The 17983-nt window shown below is 24.2% G+C and overlaps 1 protein-coding gene across 1 annotated transcript in view; it reads right to left on the bottom strand.

Moving 5' to 3' along the window:
• The window catches only part of LOC113561127 (protein CEPU-1-like), a 146241-nt gene that overhangs the window by 47567 nt on the left and 80691 nt on the right, over window positions 1-17983 (bottom strand). The window contains exons 2-3 of the mRNA XM_026967360.1: window positions 17006-17103; window positions 15859-16066 (exon numbers count right to left, since the gene is read on the bottom strand). Of these exons, the coding sequence (XP_026823161.1) occupies window positions 15859-16066; window positions 17006-17101 (304 nt within the window). The 5' untranslated portion in view covers window positions 17102-17103. The remainder of the gene's footprint in view (window positions 1-15858; window positions 16067-17005; window positions 17104-17983) is intronic.

Raw genomic sequence — 17983 nt, 5'->3', positions numbered from 1 at the left:
CTAATAACAGTAATATCATATATCACATCATGTCACACAGAATATACAATTAATTTGTATATGATTTTCTTATCTAGCATTTAAGTGACGTATTATACAACTACTAAACTATATAATAATAACAAGTATAATCATATTTAATTTTATTTATGATTCTACAGAGAACTATGAAATCATATTTTTAGATACAATATGTATTACGTAAAATCCATGTTTTGTAACGTTACAATAAATTATAAAACTCAAAAATTGTGATAATTACACAATATTAACATTGCTGAAGGAAAAAAAGGTTTCAACATTATACAGATGATAATTTATTATAACTAAATATAAAAATAAAAACCAAAAAACTGTGTCGAACTGTTTTGATTAATATAAAATAAGAAAATATATACAATTTAAATTATATTATTTTTAATCATACATGGATAAATCAAATTGATTATTGTTAATATTATGTAAAAAGGTCATAAGATTTACCAAGTAAATAGATAAAATACGTGTTTTATGGATGAAAATAACTTTGTTATGCAGCAGACAACTAGGATATTATACTATGCGGGTAATACAGAAAATTGATGGTGATGATGAACTTTATGAAAGCTCATTTTTTTGCATGATAAATTTAAAAGTAAATAAAAAAAAATACATTTACAACTATATTGCATTGTAACATTAAAACCTTCAGTAAATTAAATAAATTGATTTGTTGTTGAAATTTTACATTCGATGAAGATAAAAAAGTTTTCAATGAACAAAAAAATATGACATAGTTCATGATATTTTGAATAATGATATATCTTATTCTATGTCAAATCATACGCATGTCAAAATTATTATGAAGGGTTGAAAAAAAAATGTCGATTTGGAAATATATAAAGATACCTAATTAATTATATTGTTTTTAAATATTACAGTTAAACAAATTGTTGATAATCTTTCAAAAATAATCACGTAATAACATATTATTATAATATGGTAGCATTCGTAGATTACTGTAATTCTTAGTGGTTCGTAAAAATATTATTGAACTGTAAATAGGTATAGCCGCCTATTGTATAGTCCCATCGTCGGACACTTGTCTCGTAACACCGGCGAGATTTAGTCTTGTAGGAATTTAGATTTGGGTAGATAACTTTGACAGGTGTGTAAAATACGTGCTATCTATTGATTCTCTAGAATATTAATCTATGTTCGCAGAAAGCGGATCTACGCGGAATTCGTGTTCGATATGGAATTTTAAATGTATTCGTTTTATCGGGATTTATCCTGTGCCGAAGAAATAGGTAATGGCAATACGGAAATTTCGATCCAAACACAAATAAACAACCAGCGTTTTACATTAAATTTACATTCGCTTGTAGATATATTATACCGCGGGAAACAATTTGAGAACAATAAAACATATCATCGAACAGTGAACAACTACGCGTTGTATCACACACACACACACGAATGTATTATTGTAAAACTAATAAAGTTTTTCTAACCTGCCTACAATAAAAAATCCCAAATAATTTATACAAAGTCAAATACTCAAATGTTTAAATGCCTGCCACGCCTATATTAGTTGTATTCGATGTAAAAGTGCGTAAAATAGCAAATTTAAGTGCAGCAGTTCACGTTTAGTACCGTAGGTTTTAAATGCTAATAAATTGATATTATGATATCAAACTATATAGGTACATAACATACATTTTCCGTGTTATGTTGGATGTTTTTTTTTCTTCATATAGTAATCTTAAAATATTATAAGCATTGTGTACTATTTCACACACTTTAACTCGTTTTAAAACTAAACTATTAAAAAAAAATCATTTAAACACTGATATAATAATTTACACAAATATTATGGTTAACAAAACTAAAATTGATCTGTTGCACGAAATTGTGTTATGTTACGCACCACTTATAGACGGAAGCAACCAATACCTTGGCGGCCTTTTAAGTGAATTATCTTATAATAGTAAGACGTCATATAATAATATCATTATAATAATTTTGTGCCTCTTACAGTGAATTGAAAACGGCGATATGTGGTTTTTAATATGATTTAATGGCAGTTTATGTGCTCAAAACATTTTACAATAGCTAAGGAAGTTAGTTATAATTATAAAATAAATGAATACACTAACTTTTTTACGAGTAATAATGCATGATATAATGTGAATAAATAATTTGTTGTATTCACATTTGACAAGCTACTTTACCTGTGTGATCAAATGTGCATGATAATAATAAAGTTGAAAAAAAAAAAAAAAACACCCGATACTGTTATAAAATATATTTTGATTAATAAAAGTAATCAATTGATCAATAAATACTTTTTAATTTTTAAGCATTTTAGTGTTTAGATTGTTTATTTTGATGTTGATAAAATTAGATCGAACAACAATATTTTCATATCTGAATGTAGACAAATTTGAATATAAGCGCAATTGGTATACTGACCTTAAAATATCAGGATCGAAAATTGGTACACTGATCCTAAACTAAACTCTTTTTAGGCCAATTAATTATGAATAAAGTATTAAAATTTATAATAGCCATATATGCATCTGGAAAACAAATTACAAATCGAATTATCTGAAGAAATTATTGATTTTGCTTACTACAGTACGTCTCAACTGTAATATTTAATTCGTTCAAGTCTGGTACTTATTTACTTTGTATTTCACTGTATTTGTAGTTAGCATAATGTTTTTCTTATTTAACTTAAATGACAATAATGTGAGATGAAATAGTATCAACGGCAATAATTTCTATTTAAATCGCTTTTAAATTCTAATCACTAGAACCGTAGCTAAAGCTTTGCGAGACTGGCTCGAGCCAAGACCGTAGCAAAAAAATAAAGCGCAAAAGCCAAAATAAAATGTTATTCGATATTACTATTAATATTATTTATATACGTTGTATTTAGAATATGCGCAAAATAGTTATACTATTTATTAATATAAGCCATAAATATAGGGCAATATTAAGCTATTCAAGGAAGATTACCATTCAATAGTACACAATATAGGAATATATTATTTAGTATATACAAATATTACAAAATGCTTCCAATATAAAATATATGACGTTATAATATTGCGTCAAGTGATAGTCATAAATAGTTTTGAATATTGATTTGCATTATTATTATTAACTATAATATATGTCATGTTAAAGTTAAAAATAGGAATCGAAATTTAATTCCTGTCAATATATTCATATTTACTGGAAGGTTACCTATTCACATTGGATTCACAACATGAAAATAAAAATATCTGTAGTTATTTATAAAGTCGCTAATACCAATTGTTGATTTTTATTTTTTTATTGATAAAATTAGAATTAAAATAATGTAAAAAACATTAGTTTGTTGTCAAATTTAAAAAAAAAAAAATTAAAAAAAATGAATTTAACATCCAAACATCTACATTTTTTTTTGAAACCAAATAAAAAATTTGTATGGAGCCCCCCGGGTTAAACATTTAAAATGATCCAAATACATTAATGGCTAGAAGCACTGATGTACCTCGCTAATAAATACTATTTATAAATAAATTATATTTGCATTAAATAAAATATCATTATTTACTATTATATGTTCATTACTCGTATCAAAACAAAATAGGTACTTATTGTAATAATGTCTAAAATTAAAAGTTAAAAATTATAAAATATACGATTTTGTTCAATGTTTTAAAACGTAATATGATATATAATTTTAACTGCTTTTTTATGAAAATTTAAATTTTCTCAAATTACATTATTAATTATAACAATAAATAATAATAATAATATTTTAAATGTTGAGACTAGCAAAGCAATAAATGTATTTATTTTACAATGTATTTTTGTGATAATTGAGATTTTTTTTTTTTAATTTTCTACAAAAACTGTTTACTTTATCCAAAACCATGAAAATTTAATACAAGGTTTCTAATAAATATTTATTAATAGAAATTTAAAAAAAGTTGAATGTAAAATTACAAAAAAAAAAAAAAATGTAAAAGCATTTGAAGTTAGAATTTCAATACAATTTATGAAAGTCAAAAAAACTAAAAAATATCTAATACTCATACCTAAGATTTAAAATGTTTATAAAATTTAATTAAAAATTAGTCTGCCGGAAGGTCAAATTAATTTTTTATGAGCGTATTTAAAAATTTTACAACATTGTATATTGACACGAAAATAATTATTTTTCCCCACAAAAACAAAAAACTAGATATTTTTAATTTTTACCCAATTTTCATGTTATCGTTTTTTATACTATGATAATTTTCAAAATATTTTGATTTAGTCAAAAGTTCAATTTTTCAGTTTTTTTCTATATAGTTCAATGAAAATTATTTGCTGGGTCAAAATTCTTTAAAAATGAGTACAAAATAAGCTGTTCTTATACTTGCATAACGATAATGTTCGAGCTTTATATTTTCATTGAAATTAACATCTCATAATCAATACATTAATGGATAGTATAATCATATGGCTAATATTAGAACGAAAAATAGTCTAATAAATATACGGGTATATGAAAATATTGATGCAATTTCCGAACAAAAAGCTCAAGCTAAAGGTATATCTTAGTGACGTTCGATGGATTGTCAAGATGGACAGATAATATTATAATGTCAGTGTGGAAAAAAATGCTGATATTACGGAAAAATAAGACTTTAAAAGTTTAAAATGACAATAAGCCAGAAAAAAAAACCCATAGCTTGTCAAACAGGTATAATATGTCGAAGGTTGACAAGACGTTGCGCTACCATGTTGCCAGGATGACATAGTAAAGCTGAAATTAATTTTTGCAATTTTTTTCTTGACATCATGATTATATTAAGTTCTACTAGAAAATCTCTCACAATAGTAAATAAGTAATAACAAACAGATAATACGAATTAATAAGATCTTATTAAATAAGGTATTGGAGTATAATATAATATTATTTTAACTTATACATTGTGATTAATATAATACTATACTTCTGTGACCATTTTTTTTTCATTTTTCTGAGTATTAAAGACTGTTTGATAGCTATAGCTGCTTCGTTCTATGAATAACATAATTAGAATCGACGGTTCTCGTAAAAAGGGACATTTTTACAAACGAACTCATAAGATCTTAAATAACGTAATAATCAATTATGGAATATATGCCGTAGAAAACAATCTGTGTGAAATTTCTACACCCACGTAGTAGGATATTTTATGTGTCTTTTTTATATTTCACCAGAATTATAATCGAATTATGCGTTCAGAAAGACCGTCAGATTTCCCTTTCAAATGAGATTTTTTTTTTTTTTCATTTTATTTTTTTTCTTTCCGACTTCGCCGTTATAAAGTTTAGACTTTTAAAGGACTTTCCATGCGAAATTAAATGGAAATTGAAATGTGTATTATAAAGGTATATATTTATTATACACCTATATACCTATAGGTATTATCGTATACTGTATATTAAGTATATTTTATTTTCAACTTCAGACATCTATCAGTGAGAATAAAATAATATAATATTCAACATTTAACAGACCCCGTTTACGATTTTGTAACTATAATATCTTCTAGCAGTCATTGAATTATATAATTTTGTTGTCTGGGCTTATAAATTATGATTCTGTTATAATCCATGAAACAAAACAATTTATTATATTTGTAAATTGAACTCATCGTAACGTGGCATTAATAGACAGCACGCTAATAAAATATTATTTAATTGTGTTTAGATCATAGAATACAGTAAAAGTGCACGGTGTTTAAAACACAAGTGGTGTCAATATTTTTTTATTATTTGAATAAGTACAGTAAGAACTAACACCAAATATCAGATGAGAGATTTTGAAACCAACCACAATTTTCAAATTAAAACCAGTTTACGCAAATATATACATATTATATATATAAGTATATTGACTTGCTTGATGTGTGTACATGATTTTATACAGCTAGTGTACACGACTTTGATTTAATATTAAACATCCTGTTTCTATAGTATTGTCTTAAATTAATTTTTTATTCAATTATCTGTGTCGAAAATATAACTTGTATTATTCGAGATGGGATCTTTCTAGTCTTTCGAAATATTTTTCATTCCCTTTTGTATCAGAATTGCATTAGTATAAGCAATGAATTACCTTAGTTTTTAATTTTTTTAGAAAATTAAAATATTGCATCGACAGAACACGGAACTGCAAACCACATTTGTTCAAATTTTATAGATCATGTTTTGTTTAGCATGTCGGTTAAGTTAAGAACACTTATGTGTGTATAGTTTCGTATAAACAAAAATATATTTTTCTATTTTTTTGAATAAATACAATCTGTGATGAAAGATCCAATATTGTATAGACAAACATAATGGACCATTATAAAGAGTGTTTACTAGTTATTTTTATGTTTGGCGTAAATTATAAAATGCACTTAAATGAAATCAACAGCCGTAAAATATTTAATGACCGATGAACAAGTTTATGTTTTCTGACCAGTTTGCTAAAATATTAATACCTATTTATTATATAATTGATAAACCTTTCGTTTATCTTTTTTAAAAATAATTTAATCGATTATTATATAATATTTACTTTTGAAAATGTTAAATTTAAATTGGTTTCTTTAATAGTCATTAAATTTATCATAAAATAATGAATAACATATTGTTTACTATAACCTCAATTTTAAACTTCTATATTGGTTTCATTGAATGCTTAGGGTTCATTGAGGCTTAAATAAATTGTTTTTTCTTTAAAGAATTAGATAAAAAAAAAAAATAGCTCATATAATATTATATTATAATATGTTATTAATCACTCCTAAAACAACTTCAACTAAAATTCAGTAAGTTCAATAGTTTTTTTTTACAATATAATTTCGTTATTTTGCTTAATTTATTCAATCCAAATCTCCCTTTTCTATTTTTACATACTTCTAAAAAGTTATTTTTCTATTATCTTTCATTTTTTCTAAATAATAACGAAACATAAATCGTATTGATACCATGATCAGAAACGTCTAAGTTTTAAATTTCTTTATCACTGTCCATAGAAGCTATATTCCTCATAAGTAGTATCTGCACTATTTATTGTGAGCTTTAGTTTATAATATTTAAACCTCTATAATATGTTGTCCCTATTTTTATTTCATGTGAATAGTTAGCAGTGACTTCATAGTTTATATACAACGTAAATAATGAATATTTTCATACCGTAGGTTATATAAAATTGATCATAATACTACGATGAAATCTAAATAAAAATAAATTCTTTCTTCAATATTTACTGTAAAAAACTCTGTTATAATACGAAATAATATTATTCACTTGTGACGAATAGTATATAAAATAATTTTTGTATACGCCGCAGAAAAATCTGACAGAGAATACAACAAAGAAACAATTTTCTTTCCATATATAATCTCTACTCTCAGTTTGTACACTGTAATTTTCCATTGTCGGTCTTAAAGATAAATACAATTTATTGTAATACGATAAACATAAGTATGGAGATCACACAAGCAAAAGGGGTTTTAACTATCAAAATGGTAAAATATTTAAGATTCGTAGCCTTAGTGCTGTTGTGAGTCCCAGAATATAAACATATAAATCTAAATATTTATGTCAATTTTTTATCCAATAGTAGGTATTTCAAAATTTTAAATTAACAATTACAATTTAAATAATTATTTTTTTTATCATAACTGAACAATGGAATCGATGCTAAAATAAATATTAGTTAGTAAATCAAGTAAATGTGTATCCTTCCAACCTTGTACAATTGAAATATTATTAATCTTGAACTTGAATATTTTAAGTTGATAGGTGAATAATTTTATAATAATCGTGTATTGGTTCTAAGGTTTTACGAATTTAATTTTGATAATAGGATGTATCTATAATGGCGTGTGTATTGAAGAGAGAGGCATAGCTAGAGCAATATTTCAAGTTCAATTATTATATATTTGTAGTACGTAAATAGTATTTCGATGCAATTTTCGTACATACATTAATTATTGGTATGATAGATTGTCTCGAGCTCTCATCTCTAATTGGTTTTAACGTTTCTACATTTGATTCCATTCAAAGAATTATATGAATAACTGTATTTAACAAAAATACACGCATAATAAATAGATAAGTACTTATGACTTACTTAATTCTAATTTAAGTAGATATTTTGAATAATTAATTACTCATAAGACCATATGTGTGCAGATTGAAAGTTTATTGGTTGTTTGTTTTCACGTGCATATTATCATAGTCTATTTAACATTATTTAATTGCAATTAATTGTTAATGTTATTGTATCATAAAGTTTTACATATTAATATTCCTATTATGAAAAATAACTGTGTACAATGAACGTTATTTTTTTTTATTCTTAATTCTTGATTAATTAAAATAAAACTCTATTTTTTTTTTCAGTTATAACTTTGGTAAATTTTATATTTGTATTTGTTCAAATGAAATTTAAATACAAAAACCGTAATGATTTATAAATACTTTTTGAATCTCGTGAATTTTTCGATATGCCCTCAGTTATTTCCGAGGATTCCTGGGATTACGCAAAGAAACGTTTTCGTTTTTGCCTATCACAAGTACGTAACGTGTAAAATATATCAATATTTATAATTTTCTATCTATATATTTTATATTTTTGAAAAATATCATTAATATAAATAGTTTAATAACTAAAAAATTACTTGTTTGAAATTGGAATTTAGTACATTAAAATAATAGAAAAAAAAAATTGAATAAAGGGTGGATCTCAATTTAAAAACATAAGTTTTTATCGTCACAGAACACTTCAAGTAGTACAAAATATCTCGATAATTTCAAAATATGGTCTTTTAAAATTCTAAAAATAAGATTTTGAACTAAATGATTAAAGAAAATTTGTTTGAATATTGGTGAATAACCTTATATTTAAATAATCCATTTTTACTTAAAAAAAAATTAAGCAAGTTATTTTATTTATTATTAAAACGTTAAGAATAATATATAAATATTAAGGTCAAAATTTTGCTTAATAATCAATATCCCAGGTTTAAAAAAATATCTTATCTAAAATATGTTAATTTAAATTTTTTATTCGACTATTAAATCTGAAAATCACAATAATTATATTAAATAACGTTATGTATTCAAAATAGAATAATAAAGTAGTGTGCTTAGGTAAGTACATTGTACATAGTTACTCATGAATAGTTAATAAGAATTTATTTAAATACAAATACATTCAATTTTAAGTTAACGGAAGTTATAGAGAATATGACAAGAATAAATTAATATCTTAATATAAACATGCACATAGTATGAATATAGTACACACTACTATAGCGATCTAAAAAAAAAAAATTATTACAGGTTTATTAATTTTTATTCTATTCAATTATAAATTATATTAACTAATTAAAAATTGCCACTAATGTATTACAATTATTGCAATACTACTTACTACATACTATAATCTACTTTTAAGATATTGTTGTAATTTGCATAAAATATAGGTTAAACGATGTTCAATTTAAAAATAAAATCATGCGTTACCCCATATAAAATTAAAATGCATATTTCTCGTTTATTGCGAGTTAGCTTTTAAAATTATTAATCTTAATACTTTGTTGAATATAACTGCATTCGTGTAAGAATTTTCAATAAACATTAAATATATGTCTAGTCTCAAATAAAACTATGGAGTATTTAAATGTCTTAAGTAAGCATCTAAGAAAAACAAAAATTGAAAATTTGGTGATAATGAATTTACTAAAATTATCAAATTTGTTAGGCTTATTATGTTTAAACGTTTTTAATATAATAATAAAAATAACAATTAAGGATGCCCAATACACACGAAATTTAAGACATTATTAATTGTATTAATTATTATTTTAGTGGTCAGACAGAAGATTTAAACGTAAAATATAATGATTACAGTAAGTTTGATATTGCATTTATCTCTTCTAAGGTGAGTCTATTTAATCTCGTTTTATGATATTTAAAGGTTATATGCATTGTTGTTTTCAAATAAATTGATAAAAAAAAATAATTAAGAAAAAACTTACTAATCCGTATATTTTTCATTATTCTATGTTCAACCCTAAGTATATAACATGATGTTTGATCCGTTGTCTGTTTGTATCAAATATTAAATAAATTACTTGTTCATAACCATCAGAAAAATGTAAATATAATTACAAATATCTATATGAAATGGCATATTGTATTTTAATCACTGAGTATTATTACAATTAAAAATGATTAACATGTTAAAATGTTGTAATACACATAGATAAAAATGTGATAAATTAATACATATTTAATCATTGTAATAAATAAGGTGGGTAAGTATAATTATAAATATTTAAACATAATAACTTATTATTGTAAGCTACATTTTTATAATTTAATAATATATTTTTGTAATATAAAACCAGAAATATAATTTTCTTGACGTGATATCATTTTTTTAAATTTTCATTCTTTCTTACCAATTTTAGACATTAAAATTGTTGACATTTTTAACTTTTTTTTTTATTTACGTAAGATACAATTTTTATTTTTTTTACAGAAATATATAAATTATTTTGCGTATTCAAGAATTAATTGCATTTTTAATTTTAACACTTGAAAGTTGCATAGGTACTAAATTTCTCATACCTAAGCTTTTTAACTATAACATTTAAAAAAAAAAGTTTAGCATAAAATCGTACAATATATTTTTTATGAGGTATCAAAGTTAAAAAATTATTTGTTATTGAATATTCGAACATAAAATAATGATTTCTTTTTAAACGAAGAAACTAAATTTTTTTTTATTTTAAAAACTTTTAATTGTATTTACTTGAAATATTTCTCTATTAAGTCTATTATTTAAACTATCATTTTTCAAAACTTTAAAAACATTAAAATTGATTTTAAGCTATTTATTTATTAATATTTACAAACTGTACACATAATAGAACAATGAATAAAATCAACAATAATATTATGTGCATTGCATGAATGAAATAATGAGGATATCGCCAGCATTTACCTCTTACGAGTATTACGTAGTTAATAAGTCTATACTATTTGCGTTTCATTAATTTGGAAAAGATATTATGTTTTGAATGGATATTTGGCATACGGTTTAGAATATTTTATTTTATTTTTTTTTATTTTTAGAGGCATTACCTATGAGTTATGTATACAATATTTTCTGGAATTGGGTTGGACGCCATAGTCTGATATGAATCTTGGTATTCTTAGCTTTTATTGTTGAATTTTATTTATATTTCGATCGAATGGCATTTTAGAAAGAATAATCTCGATAACTAGCGATAGGAATACTGTGCTTGACAAAAGATAAATTTGTAGTACACTGTAATTTTTGACATTTTCAGTCAAATGAATTCACTGCAGTTAACACAACGTGCTTGATGATTACAATAGATTTTTGTATAGCCGAAATGTTACAAAGTTGACATTGAACCATACCAAGATGAGAACGAAGTTGTTCAACTTTTATCTTAGTTTCACTAATTGGAATCAGTTAAATAAAAATATCTGAATTACGTTAGTCTAGTTATAAATCTATGAAGGAAAAAATGTGAGTTATTGTCCGTCATTGAAGTGCGTTGACTATTTGAACAGATATTTAACCGTAAATAGTTTAAGTTCTTCTTCTGTGAAATCATTATTAATAAAAGGGATGTAGATTACGGATAACCACATTAAATGATTTTTCTTTATAGATTTGATACATGTGGAAATTCACTTTTTTATCCTTTAATGTATATAACGCTTTTCTAAATGATCCTGATGAACCTCTGTGTAATTTAAATTCGTTTGTATTATTTTGCAACTGAATTCATGTGGTTTAGGTTGCATCACAAAAAAGAGGTTAGTCGATATTAGAGATGATAGGTAGGAGAGAGGTGATTTACAAATTTGGTCGCGTAAATTAATATCGGTTTGGTCGGATTCTATTTTATTTGGTTTAACACGGTTTGGTAAACCAAAGGGTAGAACCTATTTAGTTGATTCGTCTGTGTTGGCAAGATAGATTAATTTTGCTTGAGAGCCCACCTGGCTCATTTAAACCATAGGTGTTGCGACTTATAATTATTATTTTCAGAGAGGACAAATTAAGTCAGATTTTGACGTGATCATTACTTTCAATTAATATAAATTAAAATATTATCACACAGCACATAAATCACTTTTGAGACGGTATAACGATTGGTAATTTTTAATAGGTGTAATCGATGGCTCATAACTAGGTTGTTGGCTATCTGCTTGAACTGTGTTTTATTAATGCGAGGCATGATTAAAATATAATTATGATATAGTTAACCAGAAAAATTACTTTTTAGGTTAGTCTAACTTAGGGGTCACTGGACATCAACGTTTAAAATACTCGGTTTAAAATTAAAATTTAAGGTTTTTTTCCTTTTGAACGATATTTAGTTTAATAAGTTACTTTGTTTACAACGTAGATTAATACAATAAATGTAACCATAATAAGTACATGTAAACGGAACGAACGTTGACATGGTACTGTTAAACTATTGAACATAGGCATAATAATGATTTATATCACCCAGGATTTTGGTTATTTTATTATTATTCAGAAAATATTTATTTTAGAAACTTAAAACATTTTATTAATATTTAAATTACTATTTCTTATATACAACAATCATATTTTTTAAATCTTAACATTAATTTTAAGATATTTATACTACAAATCTATTTACACCGTTATATAGAACCTCAGTATTCTTAACTTTGATAAAAAAAAGAAAAAATTTAAAAAAATATTTTAAGTAAAAAACATCAAAAGTAACTCAACTTTAAAAAATTCAAAACTATATTATTGAATGCCATAAGAACCATAAAAAATAAACAAATATTAATAAAGTTAATAATATAAGTTCTATAGTATAATTTTAAATTTTTGATGAGACTGCCACTATAAGCAACATTTCATAGATGAGTCTAGTAAAAATAACATCTACCCGGTAGAAGAAAGTAAAGACGTCAATATTACATAGGATCGAAATAAACTAACTTTTTTAAAAAAATAGTAGTAAAATGGATACAAAATTCACATTTAAATCCTCTGAACTGAGATGGAATCCAAAGAAATGGTATATTGTCTTGTTATAATATTTTTTCTTTGAAAACTGCTGTCAAAAAAATTCAGTCATTTAATTACTGATCTTTGTTGTTCTTGTTCAAATCATGGTCTTAATTTATCAATATCAAAATCATCATCAGCTAATGAAATTATAAATTTAGTAAAAAAAGTTATTTTTTCAATATTTTATCTAAGATGAATTATGCCCTTTAAACAATACCAAATGGTAAACAGCGGTTTAAGAGTTTATATAAAACTATATAGGTGAACCATATAATGATAGAAAATCTTCTTTATATGATATTATGGAAGCATTGACTAAAATACAAGTTTGGAACAAAGAAAATTCTTGTCAAAGGCCAAAACATTACTTACAGCTGTGTGGTCATGTTAATTTATTATATCACTGCATTCATTTCCATCATTGTTATATATTAGTGCATGTATCAGTAAATTATTACATAATGTAAATAACAATAAATTATTTTGTAAGGCGTCAGATACAATTATTAAAATTTAGAAAAAGAAATTAAAAATTGCAATGAAGAATTTAAATCATTGTTAAGATATGCTAAAATTTAAATTACTAAATTGGATATTGTACAAAAAAAATACACGAATGACTTGAAGACAAAATTCTAGATTCATTTCATTAACCACTTTTGTTTAAAAATATTATAATATATCCACTTTTATACCTCTACTGAGTAATATCATGACAGATCTTGGATTTGATTATATTGTTAAATATGTATTATAATGATATTGTAGTCGTACAGATCATGTAATATTAATCCTCGAAGCAAGAATAATATTGTTTCTTATTACTTTTAACGCGTGTAAGATAGAGACAACAAGTATCTGATTGAAATCTAATAAGCCCCCCCCCCGTCGGTATTTTGTCGATCTAAATGGTATCTCCTCCCCGATCTAAGTCGACTAGATGGTCAAAAGCATTCCGTCGATTGAATATAAAAGCACGATATTTTGCCATCAAATAGGCTGCTTTTTAGGACCTATGAACGGATAAATAATAATAAGCACGTCCAATACGCATTTAATATAATGACTCAAAAGAAAATTATATTTCTAATTTCTATATTTAAACAAACTATACTACCATTGGTGAAATCCAGTGGCTTCCGATAGTTCTTCTTAAATAAACTAAATAATTTATAATATTAATGATAGCATCTGTGCAGTTTTGCCTCTTAAATATCAGATTCCTTGAGATTTTTTATTTCTTAAAACTCTTATATTTAAATATATGTTATTACTATGCTTTATCGAGAAATAAATTGCATTGTTCATGCGATAAAGTTGATCAACTATGGTTATGTCCTTATAAGTAATAGCATGCATTGCATTCGTATATTTTGTACGTAAATCGTAGAGCTATAAATTTTTTTTTATTATTATTAAAAATCAAGATATGTACCACTTTTGCTATAGTGTGCTATTAAGATTAAATAGCATCATCAAATGATTTATTTCTAATATTATTTAAACTCAATGAATGAATATTTGAATAATAACTTATTACTTAATGATTTGCGGTTAATAATATATTCAACATAGTCACATAGTCATAAATTATGTTAATAGTAATAACTAATGTCCAATTGTATTCAAAATATAAAATAGTTATACTTATTGTAAAGTTGACTTAATTCATATTTTTTAATGGATTTAAATATATTAGATAATATCGAAAATAAATACATAACATATCTCTAATAAAATTAAATATCAACATCATAAAATGTCTTTTTAAATAGTTTAAAAATTGCAAAACTACCTATCTGACAAAAAAAATTGTAAATGTATATAAAAAATTATCATTTTTTTGATAATACATGTATATAATTATTTCAATCAATGTGAAGTTGAACAGATGTGTTATATTCAATTATTAATTTTTGATCCAATAATTGTCAATATATTTATCATTAAAATCCAAAAAATGACCTTAATATATTTTATGGGTGAATATTTTTAAGAGGATTGATTTTCATAGTTATAATGTAGTTGAAAAAAATTCTCAATCACAAATAAATTATTGTAATCAATTCTGTATTTTTATTTTTCCCGATTGTTTATCAAATCATATTTCTATCATAATTTCACTATATTTCGTACAATTTATTCACAACTTTTAAGGATACTGAAATTCGATGAAACAAAAGCAATATTAAATCTAAATTACCAGTCTATGGTAAAAAAAAGTTAGTGCAATCATAAGTTACCATAATATAAAGTGATTGAGAAAACTGTCGAAGAGTAATAGAATTAATAAATTACATTTCATATTGGCATATCGTATAAATATTTTTTTTTTTATTAAATTTAGAAATTGCAGTTTGTAACTTACAAGTATAAGCAATACACAGATTTCCATGCTATGTATTTAATGTTACATTTTTATTATTTTTACTATATTTTAATGAGTTTTTCCTACAAACAATTCGACATTCAACATGACCATAACATAGTTAAATTTCTAGATTTTTATATGAAATATAAATTCTCAGAGGTTGGTAGGTACTATTATAATAATAATTTGGTTGAATGATCTAAAAAACTTTTAATTCAAGTTTTGATTACGTTTGTGAGCGAACTTTTGAGTGTCCTATTCGCTTCAATTAGCACATCTGCACAAAACCTTTCAAAACTTTTTGCCGCTAGTTATTATTATAAAAATATAATACGATTTTACTGTTGAATTGTCTTTCCGCTTTCTATCCACTTACCAACCACTTGCAAGTAACCCTGTTGACTCTTCATTGGGTCAGTGTTGATTTGGCACATGTACCATCCTCTGTCGGCTTCCCTAACATCCCGTATATGAAGATACCATATTCGATGATCGCTGTGAGTTACCGCTATCCGATGGTTCTTTGTAATCACATGACTATGAATGGTCAATATAGTTTGGGTGTCCACTCTTAGCCAAGCAACCTAAAAGTAAAATTAAATTACGAGAAAAGTTTTCACCAGCATCAGTATTCGTAGAAGTATATGTATGACGTATTAATTTGTCGTATATTGTTTTAAAATTAAAACACGCTGCAGTTTTTTAATTTAAACATCATTCATACTGACATCAAATGTCATACCTCTCACATAATATAATATAGTTTATGAACTCTAAGTTTTAAATATAAATTGTGAACACGAAATAGGGTACGTGACTAGTAAATTACGGACACTTTTTATTTAGGGTTTTAGTAGGTAGGTACCGTACTTGTACCACTAACAAAAGTGGTTATGCGTAATTGAAAAAATTTAAGTTATTTTTAAAAGAAAAAAAAAACTCAGTAAATAGTTTGTTGACATTATTTCACGTCATTATTTTATTTTATTTTCTAAGATAAAACGAATACTTCTTACATTAAAATAATTGTTTTGTTTTGTTTAAATTTTTACATTTTTGAAAATAGAATATGAATTTTTACTGCCTGAATCATGGTCTGAATAAAGCTAAAAAACAATAGTATACTACATTGAACATTTTATCATTATATTTAAAATAAAACAACGTTTACACAATGTTTATGACTATAGTGAGGCCGTATTATAAATATTACCCCAACTGTAATAATAACTCATTAGCCATATAGGGGTTATATCGATACTTACGTTAGTGTGTTAAAATTGCTGTTTTCAAATTTGATTGCTAAGTTGAGTGTTTAGATTTATATTCTTCATGGATGATAAAAATAATAATTAAGTTTTTTGAGCTTAAATTACTCATTTTTCAATAAATATAATTATGCGACTTCTTACAGTTGTTATTTTAATTCGAATCCTTTGACTTACAATATGAGCCTTTAATAGTTCATATATTTATAATTGTATGAATTTATTTTCAACTAAAATATTTAATGAATTTAATACCTTGTAAGTTGCTAATCCTTCGACGTTGCATACGAATTTAGCTTCTCGGCCAACTGGCACCGTTACATTATTCAAATCTTCACCAAACTTTGGCATTCCTAAAATGTGATCATAACTTGCAATTAATATACAAAATATTTTATATTTTTCATAGTATAAGATAGTATATTACTTAAATTATTCAATAATTAAATTAACAGATCGTATGACCGATTTGTATTATGTTATAATATAATATTAAACTAAACCTTATTTATAATTATATAATTAATCAAGTAAGTGTTAAATACTTTTTATTTATTTGATTAAGTCGTACTGTCAAGAAGATATACGGTTAAAAATTACTAAATTCATCAAATATTTTCAAATTTAATAATTCTATTAAGTTTATAATAGTTTATTTTAGAGCATATTATACTAATATAATTTATTTAAATAAAGGCAAAATAGTAAGATTTATTAGGTAAAAAGTATTCTGGGTATTAAACTATATTTCAATAACTTAAAAAATGTAATGATAGATTTTATTATGCGCTGATTATAATCATTAATATTAAATGGTGGTATTAAAACTACCTATATTATTTTTTCATTCGTAAAAGGGAAACATATATTATTTAAAGATACTTTTCATTTTTACCACCAATAGGTACTGAAGTCTTATAATATCTATCGAGATTTATATTTAATTTAACTACTATGCAATTTGATAGGTTCTAAGAATTTTCAGATATTTCTAGATAATAATATTTAAATTATTGCATTATAAAACTGCATTTGCAATAAAAATATTTTAATAATGATATATAAGAATTATCCCATGGCATATAGATATAAGAAGTATTTTTATTTACAAAATACTCGTGACAGATATTGGTTTGTAAACATTAACACTTACGATTCTTATATTTGAAGTGATAGTGTATATTATAATTTGTGTTACTTCATATAGAGTACAATTTAAAACGATTTCATTAA

The sequence above is a fragment of the Rhopalosiphum maidis genome, chromosome 1 (assembly GCF_003676215.2).
Source record: "Rhopalosiphum maidis isolate BTI-1 chromosome 1, ASM367621v3, whole genome shotgun sequence".
Classification (NCBI taxonomy): Eukaryota; Metazoa; Arthropoda; class Insecta; order Hemiptera; family Aphididae; genus Rhopalosiphum; species Rhopalosiphum maidis.
This window is presented reverse-complemented; position numbering and strand designations above follow the sequence as displayed.